At 45.7% G+C, this 18610-nt stretch overlaps 1 protein-coding gene across 4 annotated transcripts; it reads left to right on the forward strand.

Annotated features, from left to right (window-relative positions):
- Positions 1 to 864: 864 nt before the first annotated feature.
- Positions 865 to 18147, forward strand: LOC104065962 (cytochrome c oxidase assembly factor 1 homolog). Of its 4 annotated transcripts, none has more exons than XM_054060242.1 (5): positions 865 to 955; positions 3428 to 3563; positions 13075 to 13226; positions 15121 to 15197; positions 17812 to 18146. In XM_054060242.1, exons 2-5 carry the CDS (start codon positions 3509 to 3511, stop codon positions 17906 to 17908), a joined length of 381 nt encoding a protein of 126 aa, XP_053916217.1. In that variant the 5' UTR covers positions 865 to 955; positions 3428 to 3508; the 3' UTR covers positions 17909 to 18146. The 4 variants fall into 4 exon arrangements, with proteins under 4 accessions (XP_053916217.1, XP_053916218.1, XP_053916216.1 ...); XM_054060243.1 differs by having other exon boundaries at positions 866 to 949; positions 17812 to 18147; XM_054060241.1 differs by lacking the exon at positions 3428 to 3563 and adding an exon at positions 10136 to 10238 and having other exon boundaries at positions 891 to 955; positions 17812 to 18140.
- The last annotated feature ends 463 nt before the right edge of the window (positions 18148 to 18610 follow it).

The following is an 18610-nucleotide window of genomic DNA, read 5'->3' on the forward strand; positions in this document are numbered from 1 at the left end:
CAGCTGGAAGCTGCAGCCTTTGCTCTGAGACTGGTGCCCACCATTCCACCTGAGGGTCAGGTAGAATGAGTGCCCTTAGCCTGTGCAGATGGTCACAGTGATACCATAAATGCCAGCAAATAAATTCTCTAAGACTCATTTTGGAGTTTTAGAAAGCAAGCACCCGTTATCCGTCCTGGGCAATGTGAGGAAGCGATCTCCATCAATCGTGTACAACGAGACAAAAGCTGGGGACAGAAGATATTTCCCACATACATGCATATGGATAAAAATCTAATGCATATTCTACCACTTTCCAAGGACTAAGTTTAATGTCATTATGAATTTCACAACAGTCAAATCTCTTGATAATTTGGAGCTTTGGAGCCAGCTCTGCCTGACCTTGCATTTGAGATGGGGAGAGGCTGCAAACAGAAGGGATTGCAGAAGAGATGTCTCTTCAGCACAGATGGAGAGGCTGAGGGGAGACCTTATCGCTGTCTACAACCACCCGAAAGGAGGTTGTAGAGAGGTCGGTATTTGTCTCTTTTCCCAAGTAATAGGTGATAGGATGAAAGGGAATGGCCCCAAGTTGTGCCAGGGGAGGTTCAGATTGGACATTAGGGAAAATTTTTCACCTAAAGGGTTCTCAGGCACTGGAATGGCTGTTTAATACAAGGGATGGGTAGATGAAGCGCTTAGGGATAAGGTTTTGCAGTGGACAGGTGCAGTTGGGCTTGATGATCTCAAAGGTCGTTTTCAAACTGGTGATTCTAATGACTCTATCACACAAGACATTATCCTTCTGCGATAAGCGCACTCCCCCCCCCCCCAGAGCCGCCTTTAGCGGGAACGGGGCGGGATGGCCGCTGGCACCGCCCCCGCACGTCACCCACCTCGCGAGAGCCACGGCCCCACGGAGCTTCCCAGGCTGGGGAACACCCTTGCACATTCCCAGGCTGTCCCCGAGGTGCCCGTGAGTCCCCCCTGCTCCCTCCCCATTCCCGCCGTGCTAGGCTGCGGGGCAGGAGGCGGTGTCCGCACATCCATAGGCAGAAAAAACCCTCCTTTTGTGATATTTAAGGAATAAAACAACGCAGGCTGCAAGAGACCGGCACCTGGCCAGTAATTCAGGAGCCAAAAAAGAGGATGGGTCAAGATAATCCTTATTTCGAACCCTCTGTGGGGGTTTGAAAGGGGAGCAGGTGCCAAGGAAACGATGGGGGGGGGGGGGGGGGTGGGGGCAGGGCTGCTCTGCAGACCTGAGACCCCATAAAGGGCTGTGGGGGGCGTGTGCGAGGGGGGCCGCCTGCCATAGTTACTAATGGGAAATGTCATTAATGTTCACGATTTTTATGAGAAATACATTGCATACATTACATATGCATATATTGCATGTATGTACGTGTGTTGCTTAGGTACCGTACATATGATTTGAGTTAGAAACTGTAAACTTCCAAGCGGGCGCTAACTTTTGACGTAGCTGTGTGTAATACGTATGTACATAGGTATAAAAAACCTGCTACTTGCAGTCGCCGACATATATGGTAAGAGGGTGGAACTGCCCGTATATCTGGTGCCATATTAGAATCATAGAATCATAGAATGGCTTGGGTTGGGAGGGACCTTAAAGATCATCTAGTTCCAACTCCCCTGCTATGGGCAGGAACATCCCACCAGATCAGGCTGCCCAAGGCCCCATCCAACCTGGCCTTGAACACCTCCAGGGATGGGCATCCACAGCTTCCCTGGGCAACCTGTGCCAGTGCCTCAACACTCTCCTGGTGAAGAAATTCTTCCTTATGTCTAGCCTAAATCTGCCTCTCTCCAGTTTATACCCATTCCCCCTCATCCTATCACTACAAGCCCTTGTGAACAGTCCCTCCCAGCTTTCTTGTAGCCCCTTCACGTACTGGAAGGTTGCTAAAAAAGGATGCCTGCTTCTTAAGACCCCCAGTTGGTGTTAAGAAGTTTCTTTCCCGATATCGGTGACATATCCTCTTTTTTTTCCTTGGTGATTCCCAACATCATAACTTTTTCCCTTCCTTTTTGCCTTTCTGAGAACAGAATGTTTCTAGGGCAGCATCCCTGCTGGCCTTGTGCTGGTTTTGATGCTCAGTGCTTATTAAAAAGTCATGAGTCCTTGAGGTTATTTTTTCCCCCAGATCTTAATTTGTGTTAACAGATTTAGCTGATACTGAACCAGTTCTGCTCATAATGGGCAAGGACCGCCTTCTGGAAACAATCCAGGTGCCCAAGGTGTTCGAAAGTAATTAGTTTTCCGCAAAGCCTTAAGCTTTAAGGTTGATCTGATGCGTTTCAAAGGAACCTGACTTTCAGAAGAGGGTTAAGGTCAGCATTTTCTGAAGGAGGGGACGGTGTAAAGATGGGCACTTGAAATAAACTTACCACCTCTGAGAATCTGGTGGGGATTTAGGGTAGTGTTTTATTTATTTTTGGTGGTTGGGAGGAAGTATGAGTAAGAGCAAGATGTTTGTGAAGTGCCAAAGGTTTGTACTGCTATAATACTGTATAATAAAAGGCATTAAGTCAGAAAGATGTTTGGCTTTAGAACTGCAAACCTTCCCATATCTGATGATATATTTAAAGGCTTTATAAATCAGGTTCCACATCGATCACAGCAGAATAGATCCCATCTTTTACCCCATCAGTTCCAGAAGCAGACATGTTACAAGGGTGCAAGTTCTGGCCTTAGACATTTTTTCCCTGTGACTGCGTCGCCTGGTATTCAGTTCCTCTAGGTCACTGTCTGCTGCGTGCCTATTTAATACATGATGTGGATCATATTTTTTAACTTAGTAAGTCTACAGACAGGCATAAGCCTCATCAGGATTGGAGTTAGTAACTGTAAACTTCCAAGCGGGTGCTAACTTTTGACCTAGCCTAGGCCATTGATGTCTGCAGTACTTCTGTGGACTTCTGTGACTGTTTTCTCTTTACAAGGCAAAATGTGACCAGATAGCCAAAAAGGTTATTGCAGACTCTTTGTTTTTCTTGATAGGTTTTCCCTGTCTCAGGGTTTAATAAGTTGACCTAAAGCTATATAGGCAGTTGGTTTTGAGATAGGTATTTTTTTTTGAGAACTTGTCAGTGTCTTCAGCATAATTAATGTATTAGACACAAATAAATTCCCCTACACTGGCAAGAGAGCTAAGTAGTCACCACTGGATAGAAAGCATGGCAAACTCTTTGATCTCTCTGTGAGAAATGGTTTGGTAGCCTTCGCTGATCACTTACCTTGAGGTTCAGTGAACCTATTCTAGGAAGCTACATACAGAAAATACATGTTACACTATGAAAAATTCCCTGGATTGGCAGTCCACTTCTGCTAAACCCCTGCTAAGCCTGTCATCCTGACAGCACAAGACAGTTAAATTACTATATTTGCTGTTTCTTAATGTGATTCTTTTGGTTTTAATGTGCCTAGGAAGCTGGGATGTGACGCATGCTGTGGGGAGGCACAGGTACAGCGTAGAGCAATTCTTTTGAACCTTGGATTGCAGCGCTCATGACCTTACTCCCAGCGGCACGGAAGCCAAGAAGCTGTCCAGTAGTTTTCTCAGGTAAACCACTCACTGTTAAAACCATAAACGCCACTGATCTTTTCTTCCTGTGCCTTGAATGCAACTTTTTCACTTACCCTACTTATGGATTCTTACTTTTAAATCCTTTGCAATTCACCTCTAAAACACAGAAGGTGAACATTCATGCTTTCCTCCCCACTCCGTGTCCAATTACAGAAACATACAATTAAGGATGTTAGCGATAGATTATTAGGCATTAACCTACAATGCCGTGCTCCAATAACAGCGAAAATGGGTCACACTGTAGGTATAATTATCCAGCTTCTCTAATAACACACCCTAGTCATGTCTCTTCTGCAATATTCCTTGTGTTTCAGTACAAAGCATGGGCAGCTCTGGTTGTCTCTGAGAGTGATCTGAAGTGTGTTCTTGAACTGGCTGGCACATGAGCCTGGCCTTCAAAAAGGCCGAACAAACTAGGTTGTAGCATCTTTGCAACTTAGGAGAAAAGCAAAAGAGGGTTTAGGCACCTGCCTTCTTTACCTGCAGTTAGGAAGACAGACAGAGGGATATCCCCCGTCTCACTAAGGTATAAACTGAGGGATGGCAGGAGGAGGTTCCTAGGGCAACAGGATCAGTGGCCTCACCGTTTCTGTCTGCCCAGTGCTGGGGTGGTGCGGTAGTCTGCAGGAGAAGAGTGCGCGTGGAGGGTTGAAGGTACACAGGCAGGAGGAAAAGAAATGCAGTAGAGGAAAGCCCACTGGATGAGACTGTAGCTTAAGAACACGTGGGGAAGTAGCCCCTGACAGCGGAGTATGGAAGGTGTATGAAGATACATAAATTTATCAAAACGAGCAAGTGAGAGCACCCAGGAGAGGAGGAAAAGGAAATGAAACTAAAATATCTGTAGGCACCATTTCAGGCTTTGTTACTAACTGAGCAAGCCACCTGCATTGTAGCATGTGCCCCAGGAGATGTGATACAGCTACAAGAATGACGTGGCTGTTTGAAGTCCTTAATCACTTTATTGACTACTTTCACCCTCCTTCTTAATTAACTAGCAGCAAAGGCAGAAAATAAACTTTACACAGTTTCCTGGCTTGTCAGGGATCTTCCTCATACATAAAGTTATCCCTTCAACACATTTTAACCAAAGTTAGACATTTCTAGGAACGAACAGATCTGGAAGGAGACCCAAGAAGGGACAATTTCAGAGGTGGCTGAAAAGGTGTTTTGCCTCCCTAAATGTAAATATATGCCTTTTCAGTGCATGTGGAGAACAACTACGGGGATTAAATGAAAGCAACATATTACTGCTACTTTTGGTGTGACTGTGAGTTAAGCAAACTTCTTTCCTACAAGTTGCTGAGGTTTTGGTGAAGGCGGGTCATACATGCAAAGTCTTTGTTATTTCTGAACATACTGGCAAGGGACATGATTTGTGCTGTTGCTTCTCAGAAGCGAGGTAGACAGTATGCTGAGGCAATTTCCATGAAAAAGGTGAAAATAGTATGCTGAAATGATGACTCTGTCAAAAAACTTCAGCTGTACTGTCCTTTCTTTGTTGATGATAACGATGATGAAGGTATTTTGTAGACAGTGAGTGTCAAGAAGCTGTCTCTGAAACATTGTCCTAGCATGTTATTAGTGTAGAAATTGGCTCACACACAGATACCTATGGGTCTTAGAAGATCAATGGGTGGGCAAGAGAGCAAGGATGTGAGATACAAGTGTCTGCTTGTGCTTGTGTATGGCTTGCCTGACATTACCTTCATCTCCTGTGACTGCTATGACTACCTGGGTGGCTTGCAGGAAAGCTGTACCTGAGGCCACCAGCCCATGAGAGAGTTTTGTGCAGAAGGGTTAAGCAACAGTTCCAGCCTGGAAGTTAGATGCTAAGGTCCATGTTCAGGCCTGTTGATAAGTTTAGTTTAATTTAATAGTAGTCTTTTGTGACACGTTTAGAGTGTCACATAGGCACCTCAGGACTACAGTGCTTCATAGTGGTTTAAAGACTCCCAGCTGCTTGTCTTGGTAACCACGATGGCAGATTTAGAGTAGATATTAGGAAGAATTTTTTTACTGTGTGGGTAGGGAGGCACTGGAACCAGTTGCCCAGAGCAGTTGTGGTTACCCCGTTCCTGGGGTGTTCAAGGCTGAGCTGGATAAGGCTATGTGCAACTTGATCTAGTGGAAGGTGTGCCTGCCTGTGGCAGGGGGTTGGAACTGAATAATCTTTAAGGTCACTTCCAACCTGAACCATTCCGTGATACCATCTTAGCCAGGTAATTAGGCAGTGGCCCGAATTGAAATAGCCAGTGATGATCCCACTGAGTCTGCATGTATTGGGTTGCTTTTCTCTGATTCAGAGCAATGTTATTGTTTACTGTTGGGCCTGCAACAGCACCCAGAAGCTGGAGATGCTGGTGCAGCTTGGTACTGCCAGGAGGAGGAAAAGGAAGAGGAGAGGGAGAAGGAAATGCCTTCCCCAAAGAACCTGTGGCCCCAGATCCCTTACTCAGGTCTGAGGCAAATAAAATTAATATTTGTGGCTTGGTGAAAATGCCCTTCCTTCACCACTACCTGCCCTTGGTGGAGGTGCCTGAGATGAACCTCTGCCACAGGAATTTCAGAGGCCAAACCAGAAAATTTGAATTTGCTGAAACAAGGGAGAATTTCTTAAACCTAGGCTATTTTTAGAAGATTGTCTGTGGAGAAAACAAAGTTGAATTAAAAACAGGCATTATTGTTGCAGTAACCCACTATTTCACATGTGACCCTGGGAGTCTTCCACCTCTCTGGGTTTGTTAAATCTTGCTGTTAACTACCTGAGTCCTGCTCAGTTTCAAAGTCAAGCCTGAATACAACCTTCTCCACCATATTTTCAAGGCACAACATTAACATTTCCCTTATTAGGAAGCTCTGTTCTTTAAAGTTTGTTTTTAGAGAGCACTACTTAAAATGATTTAATGTCTCTTCTTTTGGTAACTGTAGGTTCGGTGGTTTTGTGTGTGCTAATCTCTACTTAATCTTTCTTACCACTGCAAATGGGACTGGGGAAAAGATGATTTTGCAGAAGAGCGTAGCTTGGAAATTGTGCTTTTTTAATTACTGGCTGTGAAGAAATCTGTTTTTCCACCAGTTGACTTGCATACTTTTTAGTGGTGTAACAGGTTCTGAGGGGAGATCCCTGCCACAGATAGCAACGTGAACTTCCCTCCTTAGGAAGCAGTTGTACCTTGTATCTCTAAGATTTTCTTAAATGAATTGCCTTACAGTAACTCCCTTTGTGGCAAATGAAGTCAAGGGGGGTTGGTCCTTCCCTTTAACAGCCTCTGGGCTTTGCAGGCTGTTAAGTAATGTTCAGAAGAGCTCAGGACAGGAGGAATGCCTCTGGGCATGTCTCTGCTTCCCTTCCCTAGTGAGGCACCTCCATGTCACTTCAGCAGAGCAGCAGATGGGAGCAGCAAACCCAGTTGGCCAGAGGGCAGAAATCCTAGTGGTGAGTCCTTGCGGACAACATCTCCTTACTATGTTTCGGTCTTCCACAAATTGGCAACATGAGTATCACCAATGTCATCATTCAGAAGTCATCAGCAGCTGCATGCCAAGAGATGCTCAAGGATTTGGATGCAATATCCGGCCATATATTCTGCAAGGGACCATGATGGCAGGGAAGGGGATGCACTGAATTCCAAGGACACCTATTTGCTTGCTTTTGGAAGCTAACAGGGAATTGTGGGATCAAAGAGAAGGTTTGCAAGGTCTTGAGAGGCTTATTAAAATGTGTAGCTCTGAACCTTTTCCCGCAACTTGCTGTCATAGGACTGGCTTGGGAAAACAGCTGAGAAACAAGTGGGAGGAGAGTGTCAAGGGCTAGCCTGGGAATGGAGCAGTCTAGCCTACAGGCTTTCCGGTGTGACCAAGCAACAGAGATACTCTCCCTATCACACCAATGAGGACCTTGGCAGGGCCAGTGCAGTCTGTGCAGCTTAAGTGCCCCTCTGTCCCCCAGCTCCCTACCTCACCAGGACCAGCAGTTGGCAATGACTGCAGACAGGTACAGCACATCGGAAGCAGGCAGGAGTGCTCCATGGAGCAGCAGTGTTTACTGGGATCACCATTTCTCAGCTGCCAAGCTCCATTACCAGATGGCACCATCTGGGCACGGCACCATCTGGGCACAGCACCGCTGGGGTGCTTGTGGCTGCTGACCTGCTGTGATTGGAGATGGCGGTGAGAGTGTGCGTGAGCATGTGAGGGATCAGTATGAAGCTGCTCTTTACTTTCCACACCCCTTGTTAGGGTGTGAGCGTACCATGAGACCTAACAAGCCTCAGACCTACTGACAGCAAGTCGCAGAGCCTCTAATTTCTGCCTTTTGCTAGGCAGGTCCCCTGAGCCTCTGTCAAAATCTCCTCAGTGGTGCAAGAATTCTACATCTTCCCACTTTTACTCAGCAGACTGCCGGCAGCATCTCCCACTCCAAGACATTTGCGTTCAATTACCCTGAGTTTCATCACAGAAAGCAAATTTTACCTAGCCACAACTTTGAAAGGGGCAAACCCAAATGCCACAAGTCACAGCCTGTTATATCTGATCCGCTCTCCAGATTTACCACCGTTTTTTTTTTCCCTTCCCTGTTATGTGGTGTTGGTGTTAGGTCCTCCTGGCCAGATGCATCTTACGGGAAACTCAGTTATTAATCAGATTTTGCTGTTTGAGGGGGGAAAAATAATGCTATAAATTGCAATTGAAGGAAAGTTGCAAACAGAAGCAGGTGAGCAGAAAGCTCTCACTGTCCTTATGAAATGACTGCTGCTGTGTCTCTGTAAAAACACAGTTGTACTTCCTCTGCTGCAACTTCTCATGCTGCTCAAGTTCCCCAGAGGAAGTGAAGAAGAAAACTCATCAGAGAAACATATCAGGAGCGAGAGAGATGATGACTTACTGTAGCAATGGCACCATTTGGGGACTTTTGGACATAAAATAGACATAATACCCATGTGCTTCTCTGGATTGCTATTACTACTAGCCATCCATAAATAAGAAGTAAATAAAACAGTACACTTAAATATTAAGAACTCTTAAAATCAAGGGAACTAGTTAACAAGGAAAGCTAAGGGATAGCACATGTTACAATTGAATGCCAACAGGGCAGCAGATGAAGGCTGTACCTGGGCTGCGTTCACTGTTTCCCTTGGGCTAGAGAACGCGAGAGATGGTGTATGGGCATGTCAGCAGAGCAGTGAGCACAGGGAAGCTGCCCATGTCACCCTGACCTGGCCATGACAGGAAGGAGCCCTAACATTTGCCTCTCCACCCTCTCTAAACTGTGGTTGCTGGGTGAGCAATCCCTGACTAACACATAACTGAGGGATGCTACAAGTGGTTTTCACAACAGGACTCAAGCGGCCTTGCCCAGGTCACATTTCTGTAACTGGTTTGGGCCTTGGTTTATTAACCAGCTCTTGCTGAGCATGACACCGAAGTCTCACCATCGTGGCACAAAAAATCAACATGTGAAGCCTTTGGGATTAGAAATTCCATACGGCTTCCTCAAGCATTCAGATGTCTGTGTGCCTGCATCAGAAAGGGCAGCCTTTCACTATTTTTAATCCTTTTTTAAAAATCTTTTTTTTTTATCTTTTTTTTTTTTTTTTTCCTAAATTGCTGTCAAGACCTTTCCTCCCTACCATCCCAGCTGCGAGAGAAGCAAAAGCATAAACCAATACTCAGATGCTCGGTCAGGTCCCATCCTGCCACATCCTGAAGCGGCGTGCTGCTCTCTCTCTCTCTCAGAGGACTCAGCTTGGCCCCTGGTAACCTGCTGTGGGCATTAGCTCAGGCTCTTCAGGCCCCACAGTTCCCTCTTACCCAAACCATGGAAGTGTTTAGTAGATTGACTTTCTCAGAAGTGTTTCTTATTCTGCTGGGTCATTCATTCAAATGCCAGAATTGTGACTCATTAAAAGGGCAAGCTTGGGCTGGGGGGGGGGGGGGGGTGTGCAGGAAGGAAGAAGAATAGCTTGCAAGAGCTTTCCTGTTTATCCGCGGCTTGGGAAAAAAACCAACACAACAGAATACACACACCCTGGCTGCATTATCTTTGCTGGCACAGCACTGGCTTGGCTCTGTCCCTTACCACTCCAGGCCAAATCCAGCCATGCCACGAGCTTGTTTACTTTAGAGGAGTTTACTCGAGAGAGAAATCTGGCCCCCGGAGCCTGAATGCTTGCAGTGTGCGAGAACACAGGCACCAGGAGCCCCCCGCGACAATGCGCTGCAGCACTGGCCCCCCGGCCACACCGGGGAGGTCATTTTCGTCTCGGCAATTAGTGAAGTGGTGGCATCGCTAAAAGAAGTTGGATAAACACATTCAACCCGGCTGGGTTGCTGTTTTGCTCTGTTCTCACCACCCTTCCTTATGGGCGCAGTGGGGCCCCAGCAAGAGAGAGCCCAGTGCCTGTGCACTGCGCTTTCATTCAGACTTGGTTGGAAAGTGCTTTTAGGAAAGAGGAGGAGAGGGGGAAATAACCCCCTAGCTTGCTTTTTTTATTTTTTATTTTTTTTTTTTTTTTACAGCAAATGTTTTCCCTTTTTCTTTTCAGGGAGGAAAAATGGCAGCTTCTCTAAGAAAACTGAAGCAAATGGCTGTTTTCATGGGGCTGTTCAGCACTGGGGGATGCATCCTGATGTATAATCTTATGCAAAGTGAGTCTTGGTGCTGTTGGCAACCTTATTTCTCCTCTGCCCTTTTCACTTGCTTTTGTGTAGCGGGGAAAATAGCAGCATGCAAGATGTGAAAAGCAGATGAAGTTAAGGGAAGTGCAGCTGAGCCTCTGGGCTCTGCCTCCATGGGCCCTGCTTTGTTCTGCCTCCTTGAGCCCTGCTTTGTTCTGCTCCAGGGGTGCTGCTCTCCCAAACACTGCTGCACCCGTTTCCAGAGGTGGGCATTGTGCAGGAATCAGGCTGCTGTGGTCAGGAAAAAGTCTGGTTTCTGCAGGGCTTCCTGAGGGCAAGGGCGAAGGGAAAGCTTAGGTAGTAATGCAGGTTTCATTTCTTAAATCTTTAGATTTTTGCAGCTGGGCGGGAAAAGAACACCATCTGTGAGAACATGTTAACGTCTAGTGGTTTTATCTATAAATCTCTCTGTGGTGCTGGCCCTTGAACACCACACACCTGTTTAGTGTAAGACATCATTAGTTTCTCCTGAATGAAGGGCAGATAAGAGCCCTCAGCACTGAGAAGAACATTGGGAGAAAAGCTAGACAGGTGCCGTTGCTGTTCAGGAACAGCTCTACTTGCTTCTTGTCTTTGGCCAATAATCCAAGTCATTAGTCCAAATTATCATAGAATCATAGAATGGTTTGGGTTGCAAGGGTCTTTAAAGATCATCTAGTTCCAACCCCAAATGAGAGATGTTTATTTTTCTAAATTTATTTCTAGGTATTTAGCATCAGACCAGAAATAGGCTTTGCCTTTCTCTTGAGGGGTGTTACAGGCCTCTTGGCCCTATGCCTCTCCCTTTCTGGTGCTATCAACTGATACTGCTTTTCACCTACCCTTATTTCAGAGGATGTTGCCAGAAAAGTGTAGCCAAGCCTGTTCCTCAAGCCCTCAGATAAGCCCTGAAACCTCCCCTTCATTTTACACGTATTAATAACAAATCAACAAGGCTTTAATTTTAGGCAGCTCATGCCCTCAAGCTCTGGAGTACATGACAGATATATGATCTTCTTATGCTTTAAAATATTGAATCTAGCTTTAACGAGGACATTAGCATTTTTTAATTTTCAGCTTCAGCATTGTTATCTAGAAATCTCTTGAGAAAAAAAAAGTCATCATCCCCCCTGCAAAACAGAAAGTCAGAGGATTCATTCCCCAAGTAATTTAGCTGTGCAATCAAGTGGTACAATGCAATGGCTACTTCTTGCTCTGTTGCAACATCCGTGGCCACCAAGTAGCTGTCTGATAACGCAGTGACAAGCCAGCCCAGCTGTTGAAAGGATGCTTTCTGCTGTGGAGTGTGCCCATCAGACAGGGGAGCCCCACTGGGACCCTTCCTCCCTTGGCCCACGCTCAGGGCTATTGCATTTCCTTTTGCTATCCTAGGGCACAGAACTGTCCCATAGTGGGACCTGTGAGGAGCAAGCGGCTTCCATGGTGGTGAGAGCAGGGGAGAGGGGTGCTTCCCTCCCCTTCCTTGAGGCTGAAAGGAAGTTAGCGTGCACAAACCGGTCTCTGTGAAAGCTTGTACAAACACTCAGGTAATCCTGTTTCTACTCATTCTCTTCACCTCCACACCCTTCTCGTGGGAGCAGTCTCCTCAGCCAACCCCAGAATCCTTTCAGCTCTCCTACTGAAAATGTGTGGACAAACGGATTAGTCAGGCGTTTTCTGTCCTATATGTGAGATGCTGACAAGGAACAACTGAGAAGCACCAGGAAACTCAAACCCATTTCACCTCCACCCTGCAGGATGAACACAGCATACTTCTAACATCGTCTGGGTGGCTGCCTGCCATGCTCTGTAGGCACTAAAGGGCTGTCATGCTGTAACTCCTTTTGCTGGAGCTCCTTAGGATGGGCCAGGGAGGACTGACACAGGCTGCAGCCTAGCAAAGCTGTTTCTATGCCATCTAGGTGCTGCCTGCTCATGGGGGTTGCCTCTAATTAGGGAAAGTGGGCAGCATCCTTCTGCCTTATGATCCAAGAGCAATACCAACAGGAAAGAAGCCAGGAAACAAACCTTACACCTTGTTTTAAACTCTTCGGAAGGCGAGAGCAAAGTTCGCAAGATTAGTATTTCCACACCTGCACACTCTTAGCCTGACTTTGCTTTTCTTGATGTCAAGCAAGTGAAGTCAGGCTGGTGTGACGTGCATCTAGAGATCTCAGCAGGCAAGCCTTAAAACTGGTTATAAGCAAATCTGTCTCCATAAGGCAGTGTTGGCATGTTTCCAGCCTCACAGCTCTGCACTGTGCAATGGTCACCAATAGACAGCATTTCCCAGCCACACATAGTAACCAGACACTGACAAATAGCAGTTTACCACAATTATCCTCCATATGCCAGCACTGCACCATCCAGTCCACTGTGCCATGATTGCTGCTTGACCATTAACTGTAATGGTGTTTCTTTGTACCTCCCTTTCCACGCATCCGTCAGCATTCAGAACTTTTTCAGGTATTCATTCTTATGCTTTTTATTTTCCTTTTTTTTTTTTTTTTTTGTTTTTGTTCCTTTAAGGTAATGCACAGATATATGAAAAGAAAGGAGATCCAGCCATAAGCTGAACTGTATGGAACAGGCTCTATTCAGAGCCCTCTCCACTTAAGTGAGCTGAAAAGCATTACAGCTCAGCACTGCTTCTCTGATGTAAGGGTGTGTTTCCTCCTTTACCCAGATTTCGCCTAATTAATAGTTTCGGACTGTTTTTCAGGGAGGGTGTGGTAGTCTGGAGGAAATGTCTTTTTCTTTTCCCTTTTTTATTTATGTTTTGATTTTATGTGGTCAGTCTCCTCACTACCCTGTTTCTCTCACCTAGAGAGTTTTGCCAGGACCCAGTATTATCAGCAGGCTTTGGAGCAATTGAACAGCAATTCTGATGCCCTGGAAGCTCTGGGTGCGCCCCCTCTTAAGGTTCACAACATCCGACTGACGGATGGGAGTAACCGTGTGGACACAGAAAAAGCACAGGTAACACTGGGTCGGTGTTGACACAGGGTGACTTACCAAGGTGTGGGGTGACAAGAGATCAGCTAGGGAATTTTCAGCAAGTCACGAGTGACTTCGGGGGCACTGGAAGGCAGTAGGGTTGGATGCCAGTTGATTTAGAAGAGAAATGGGTTTCCAGAGCATAAATCTGTGCTCTGATATGATGGACTAGAAACAGCAAGAACATCATCTTCATGTCATGCTATATGGGCACATCACGGAATGCTAAGCAACCTCCCAGGCCAGTCGATCCTCTTCCTGCTACTGTAAACCACAAAGTCATTTTTAGAAACTTATCGAGATCCATCTTAAAAATGGCAGCTGCCTCCCTCTTCTCCGCAGATGCGCCCCACACTAGTTTTTAAAGTTTTATTCAGAACAGAGGTTTGTAGATGCTCACCAGCCACGCTGTGGTACAGCAAAAATGGTGTAGGTTTTAAAAGCACTTGTAAGTCTGTGCCATGAAGGGTGGCTGCCCAGCATGGGGCTGAGCGCTGGGATTGCGTAGTGACTGGAGAATGCTGCGCTAGGTGCTGAAGTATTGCACAAGGCTGCCTTGCATCAGCCCAGAGTTGGGGTGAGGCAAACCTTGCGAACACAAATCCACTTCCACTCTGGGTTGTTGCCTGAAGAAGATTTCCCATCAGTGGTTTTGCATCTTAATCCAGTCTGCTCTTCCCTGTTTTTGCTAGTGACACATAATGTCTCTAGTGACTTCTCTGGGCAGCTTGCTGAGGGATCTCGTTGCATTTGAATAATTTTATTCCTCCTGGTGACTAGTTTTGAGTCCCAGGGACCAAACCAGGGCTGTAAGGGATGGGGCAGATGGTGCAGTAAAGGAGAGGCAGTTGTCAGGGCAAGAAAAAGCAACCTTTAACCAACTGTCATAAAATTCCACTTCCTATCTTGCTCCAGCCAGGCTTCACCCATGTGATACACTGGGCCAAACCGTTTCCCAGTTTCCCAGGTTTTAGAGATTTTACAAGGCAACATATGTAAGGACGAAAATGAGGGGGAAAACCTGCAACCTCTTATGCTGATTGAAAAGAAAAAGAGAACCTGTCCCACTGATGTTCCTGTGTCACCTTTTGACAATGCAGGTTGCTTGGGTGACTCGATGAGGTCAAACCCTGCGTTCTGCCGACCTTACCCAGGACACAAACCACAAACTTTCTTCTCCACTTTTTCAGGCTCATGAGCGTTCTTTTTCTCATGAAATAAACTAGTTAATCATCATCGATGATTATATCACAGGTCAATTTACTGACTCCACAACTATTGGGCCAGTTGGAGAACACCTGGCATTTTCTCTTTGTGATTGCAGTGTCACCAGCGAACACTACACTTGAAACATTTCTTTTAATCAAACATTAGACCAAGTTGAATTGGCTGTGGTTGACGCTGCAGCTCCTACTTTTGCTTGTTAAACAACTGCATGGTAGAATTTGTGACACAGAAAAATCATTGATGCCTCAATTCATCTTCATGGGCTGATCTGCAGAGGATCCAGCCTGCAGGCTTGTTATGGTTATGGGAAGCTCTAGCAGAGTGCTGGTCACCTCTAGATCACCAGGCATTCTGGTAAAGAAAGGTGTTTGCTCATAAATATTTCAGAGAGTGAGTGGTTTTCCCTGGGGGTTGCAGCTGTAACACAGTACATTCTTTCAGCAGAGAAAGATTAATGTATGGCAGAACAGGCATTCTTGTATAGCCATGCACGTGCCGGCCATTTGAAAAGCTTAGTGAAACTCTGAAATACATTAAAAAAGAATAAAATTAGGGTTTACATTACAAGGGAGGTGTTGAGTCTTTGGCTGTAAATGTCCACTTCAGTAACATGCTTCACTGAATCTTTAATGTACTTTTACATCTGCAGATAAAGTTACCGGTATCTGGAACGAAATCAGCTGGGTACCTCTATATTAACTCAGAGATGGATCACGCCCATCAACGGTGGGTACTGGGAGAAAAAGAGATGCAGGGAGAGAGGCGGTAGGAGAAAAGAGTGGAGCAGGATATTTGCTTTAGTCATCCACGTTGCAACCAAAGGAAGAGAAAATTCATGTCTGAAGGTCTTGTGAAAGATTATTACCATCCTTATAACAAAAAAGTAAATTAGTTGAGAAACATATTGAATTCATCCCTATGAATATGAATGGAACAGCATGAGCCATTAATTTGTGTGAAATGTGTTCTACAAACTATATCTCAGAATCTGTACAAATACTGAGAGCCAAGGTAACGTACTGTCCCCTCCCACTCTTCCCCAAGAAGGTGCGAGGCCATTGAACAGCTGTCCTAACTGCGCTCTAGTATCATGCATTGCAGTAGGGGAATTATCTTACACATTGCATCAGAGCCTATCAAGGTGAGCTGAAAAATCATGCAGATTTTTTTTCAAGCTATCCAATAATCACAGTATTTATAGCTTAAACAGTATTAGAACTGGTATATTGCAGTGGAAGGATGCTCTGACTCCACAGCATGTAATAGTGGCTTTACATTTTTGTAATACTGAAGCCTGAAAGTCTGTCTTGTCATGGGTAAACTGGTTCCTAGACCTGAGCAAGAATTACTGCATGAATTCCATTCCGTGCGTCTCCCATTGCAAAAGAGGAAATTTCATTAGCTGCAAAACTCCTCTCATATATTTGTTCTCAGAGTTTGTTAGGCACTCCTATTAGCTCTGCTTAAGGACCCAAAGCTACAACAGTTTAGCTGAGCTGCCACCAGCCATATGGTAATGTTTTCTTTTCATAATTAGATGAGCACAGTGTACTGTATTTCTCTTCCGAATAGCTATGGGAAGTAAAGTGTAAACGGATGGGAGGAAGGCGCTAGGCCAGAGCTTGAGAGGCTCAGAGAGAGATTTGGCCTTGTGATACCCCCAGAGATCCCCAGCTACCATTCTTGGACACTTACGTTTCCCTGGGCACTTGGGCTCTGATCTCCTCACTCCTCCTCATCCCTTCCTCAAAGATGGAGGGAAATAATATCTCCCTCGTTTCACCAAGTTACTGTGAGCGTAACTGAAGATTGCAGTAATTGAAGTGCGTACATCTCTCTGAGTTTTGTTGTAAAATGAGCTCTCCTTGCATTTCTCTCTGCAAGCTTAAGAGGGAAAAAAAATAAAAATGCATTTTCTGTAGAAGTGTTTGTAGCAGACCGATCTGTCAGACTCAACCATCTTACAGATGGGATCCTGCACACAGCTCTGTGTGGGGCTGGGCAGGACTTACTGTCCTTGCACCCAGCTGAGGAACTGAAAGTAAAATGGTTTGTTCCCATCTGCTTCACAAAAAGGAGCTCCTGAAATCCCCCAGAGAAATAATGAATGTGTAAGCAGGCCATCCTGGTGAGGCTGTGCAGGGTGTGCATGTGGGTGCTTGCAGTGGAAACCCAGAAAGCAACCAGAACAATACAGACGCAGGAAAGCGGCATTAAGAGGGAAACTCTGCCAAAGGCGTTGAGGCTCCCAAGCCACTGAAATACTTCAGACTCCGAGGGAGCAGTCTGTCTGTAAGGGGTCATTTATTTATGTAGTTATTAAAAGAAGAGGGCAACTGAAAAGAAGGGAAATCAGGAGTTTGAGAGCTGGTTTAGATTTAGGAAGGACTATTCACTCAGATGCAGGCATGGGGAGGGCATCTGGAGATGAGGGCAGCTAAGGCACCAGTCCTACAAAGTGACACTTGGCTGCCCCAAAGTGAGCAGAGGGAAGGGTGGAGCCCCCAGGCCACGCTGAGGGGAGCAACTGGTTGCTCTTTCAAGCCTTATTTTAAATGAAGCAGTTGCTTGTCCTGGGTCAGATGGAGGTAGAGGGCTGGAGAAGGAAAAGCCCTGCTGCAGACCAATTGCACAGAGATGCAGCAGCTGAATTACCTAATCGTACATACTCGGCACTGACTCCAGCAAAAGCAGAGCTGGGCAAGTGCCAGGAGCTTTTTAAAAGAATCCTATCTTAGTACCCCAAAATAATAGTCCTTCCCAGCTGGAAAAGCAGCACAAGCAGCCTCACAGAAGTGGGGTTTGGAGCAGAGCTTAGAAGAAGGAAAAGTCTCCCCCTCAGCCTTCAGCAAGCACAGTTTCCTTCTTCCTTTGAGTAACCACCTTTGTACCCCATCAGGGTTTCAGCAGTCACACTGAGTGATCACACAGGGTTCAAACTCTGCCAAACCAGGATAATTCCTTAGCAACACAGTCCAGTTCCAAGGTTGGAGAGGAGCTGGGCAAGGAATGCACCCGCAGGATGGAGAGGAAGAAAGGCACCAGGCTGGGGCAGGGGGAGGAATGTCCTGTCTAAAAATAGCTGGCAGGATTTTATTCATGTTACAACAAATAGGAACACGCATCCCAGACCTTTAAATCTAGGCTATGCTACAGTATTAGGGAAAACAGCTTTCAGAAGCTGGCACTCAAACCAAGTTTTAAGACACTTGAGAGAACTTTTAAGAGCAGTGAATGCTTGGAATTATTTGTTTTCCCATGCCAGCTGTTTCTACATCAACTTTACTACTGTATTAAAGTAGATTGAAAGAAGTTAAAAATCTCTTTTTGTTTATGTCAGCTGGTGCCTCCAGGATGTCACCTTGAAACTGCGGGATGGTCAGAATATTCCAGTTTACCATTCCCCAGTGGAAAGCATCAGTGTGTCAGAAGCGTAAAAATCAAAGGCAGCTGCTTCCCTACCTCCCATTGAGCCAAAGGAGCCATTAATCGATTGCATCCTACTGTGTCTGTGAATGTACACAGTTGTCACAAGTGACTTAAGTGGGTGCTCTTAAGGCAATTTTCTCTCTAAGATTGACCTCATCATTGTCATAATTGTAATTCCTCTCTTTTGCTGGTTTGTTCATGTGTTCAGCAGAAACCTACAATAAATATCTTGCAAAAGAATTGCTGTTCCAGAGAAGTCATGTGTTATGCCTTGTGTGTGCTGTTGTTATGAATTTGAAATAAATAAACAAACTGCCAGGAAACCGAGCTTTTCTAAAATAGCAGACCAGAGTCAGGACGGTTGGGCTGCTCTGTCATGGCTAGAAGACTAAGTCAGCTTCCTAAAGTGATTCCCTTGCTGCTTTATTTCCCCCCCATTTCTTAACAAGATATTATTAAAGCACGAAGGATGGAGTGGCCAAGGTGAAGCTCAACGGCAGCCCCCTTCACTGCTAATGAATAAGAGGCATATCAAGTAGATTCACAACCTCACAGTTATCATTAACAAGCTGTCTTGTCACCACCATGCACTTAGTAACGTGGGACCTGGAGGAGCTGGAAGGTGTACAAATGTCCAGGAAAGCTGGCCACAGCCAGCTCAGCCTGCGACTCGGCGCTTGCTCACTACCTTCTTGTCTCTCGATCCAGTA

Source organism: Cuculus canorus, chromosome 2, assembly GCF_017976375.1.
Source record: "Cuculus canorus isolate bCucCan1 chromosome 2, bCucCan1.pri, whole genome shotgun sequence".
In the NCBI taxonomy this organism is placed as follows: domain Eukaryota; kingdom Metazoa; phylum Chordata; class Aves; order Cuculiformes; family Cuculidae; genus Cuculus; species Cuculus canorus.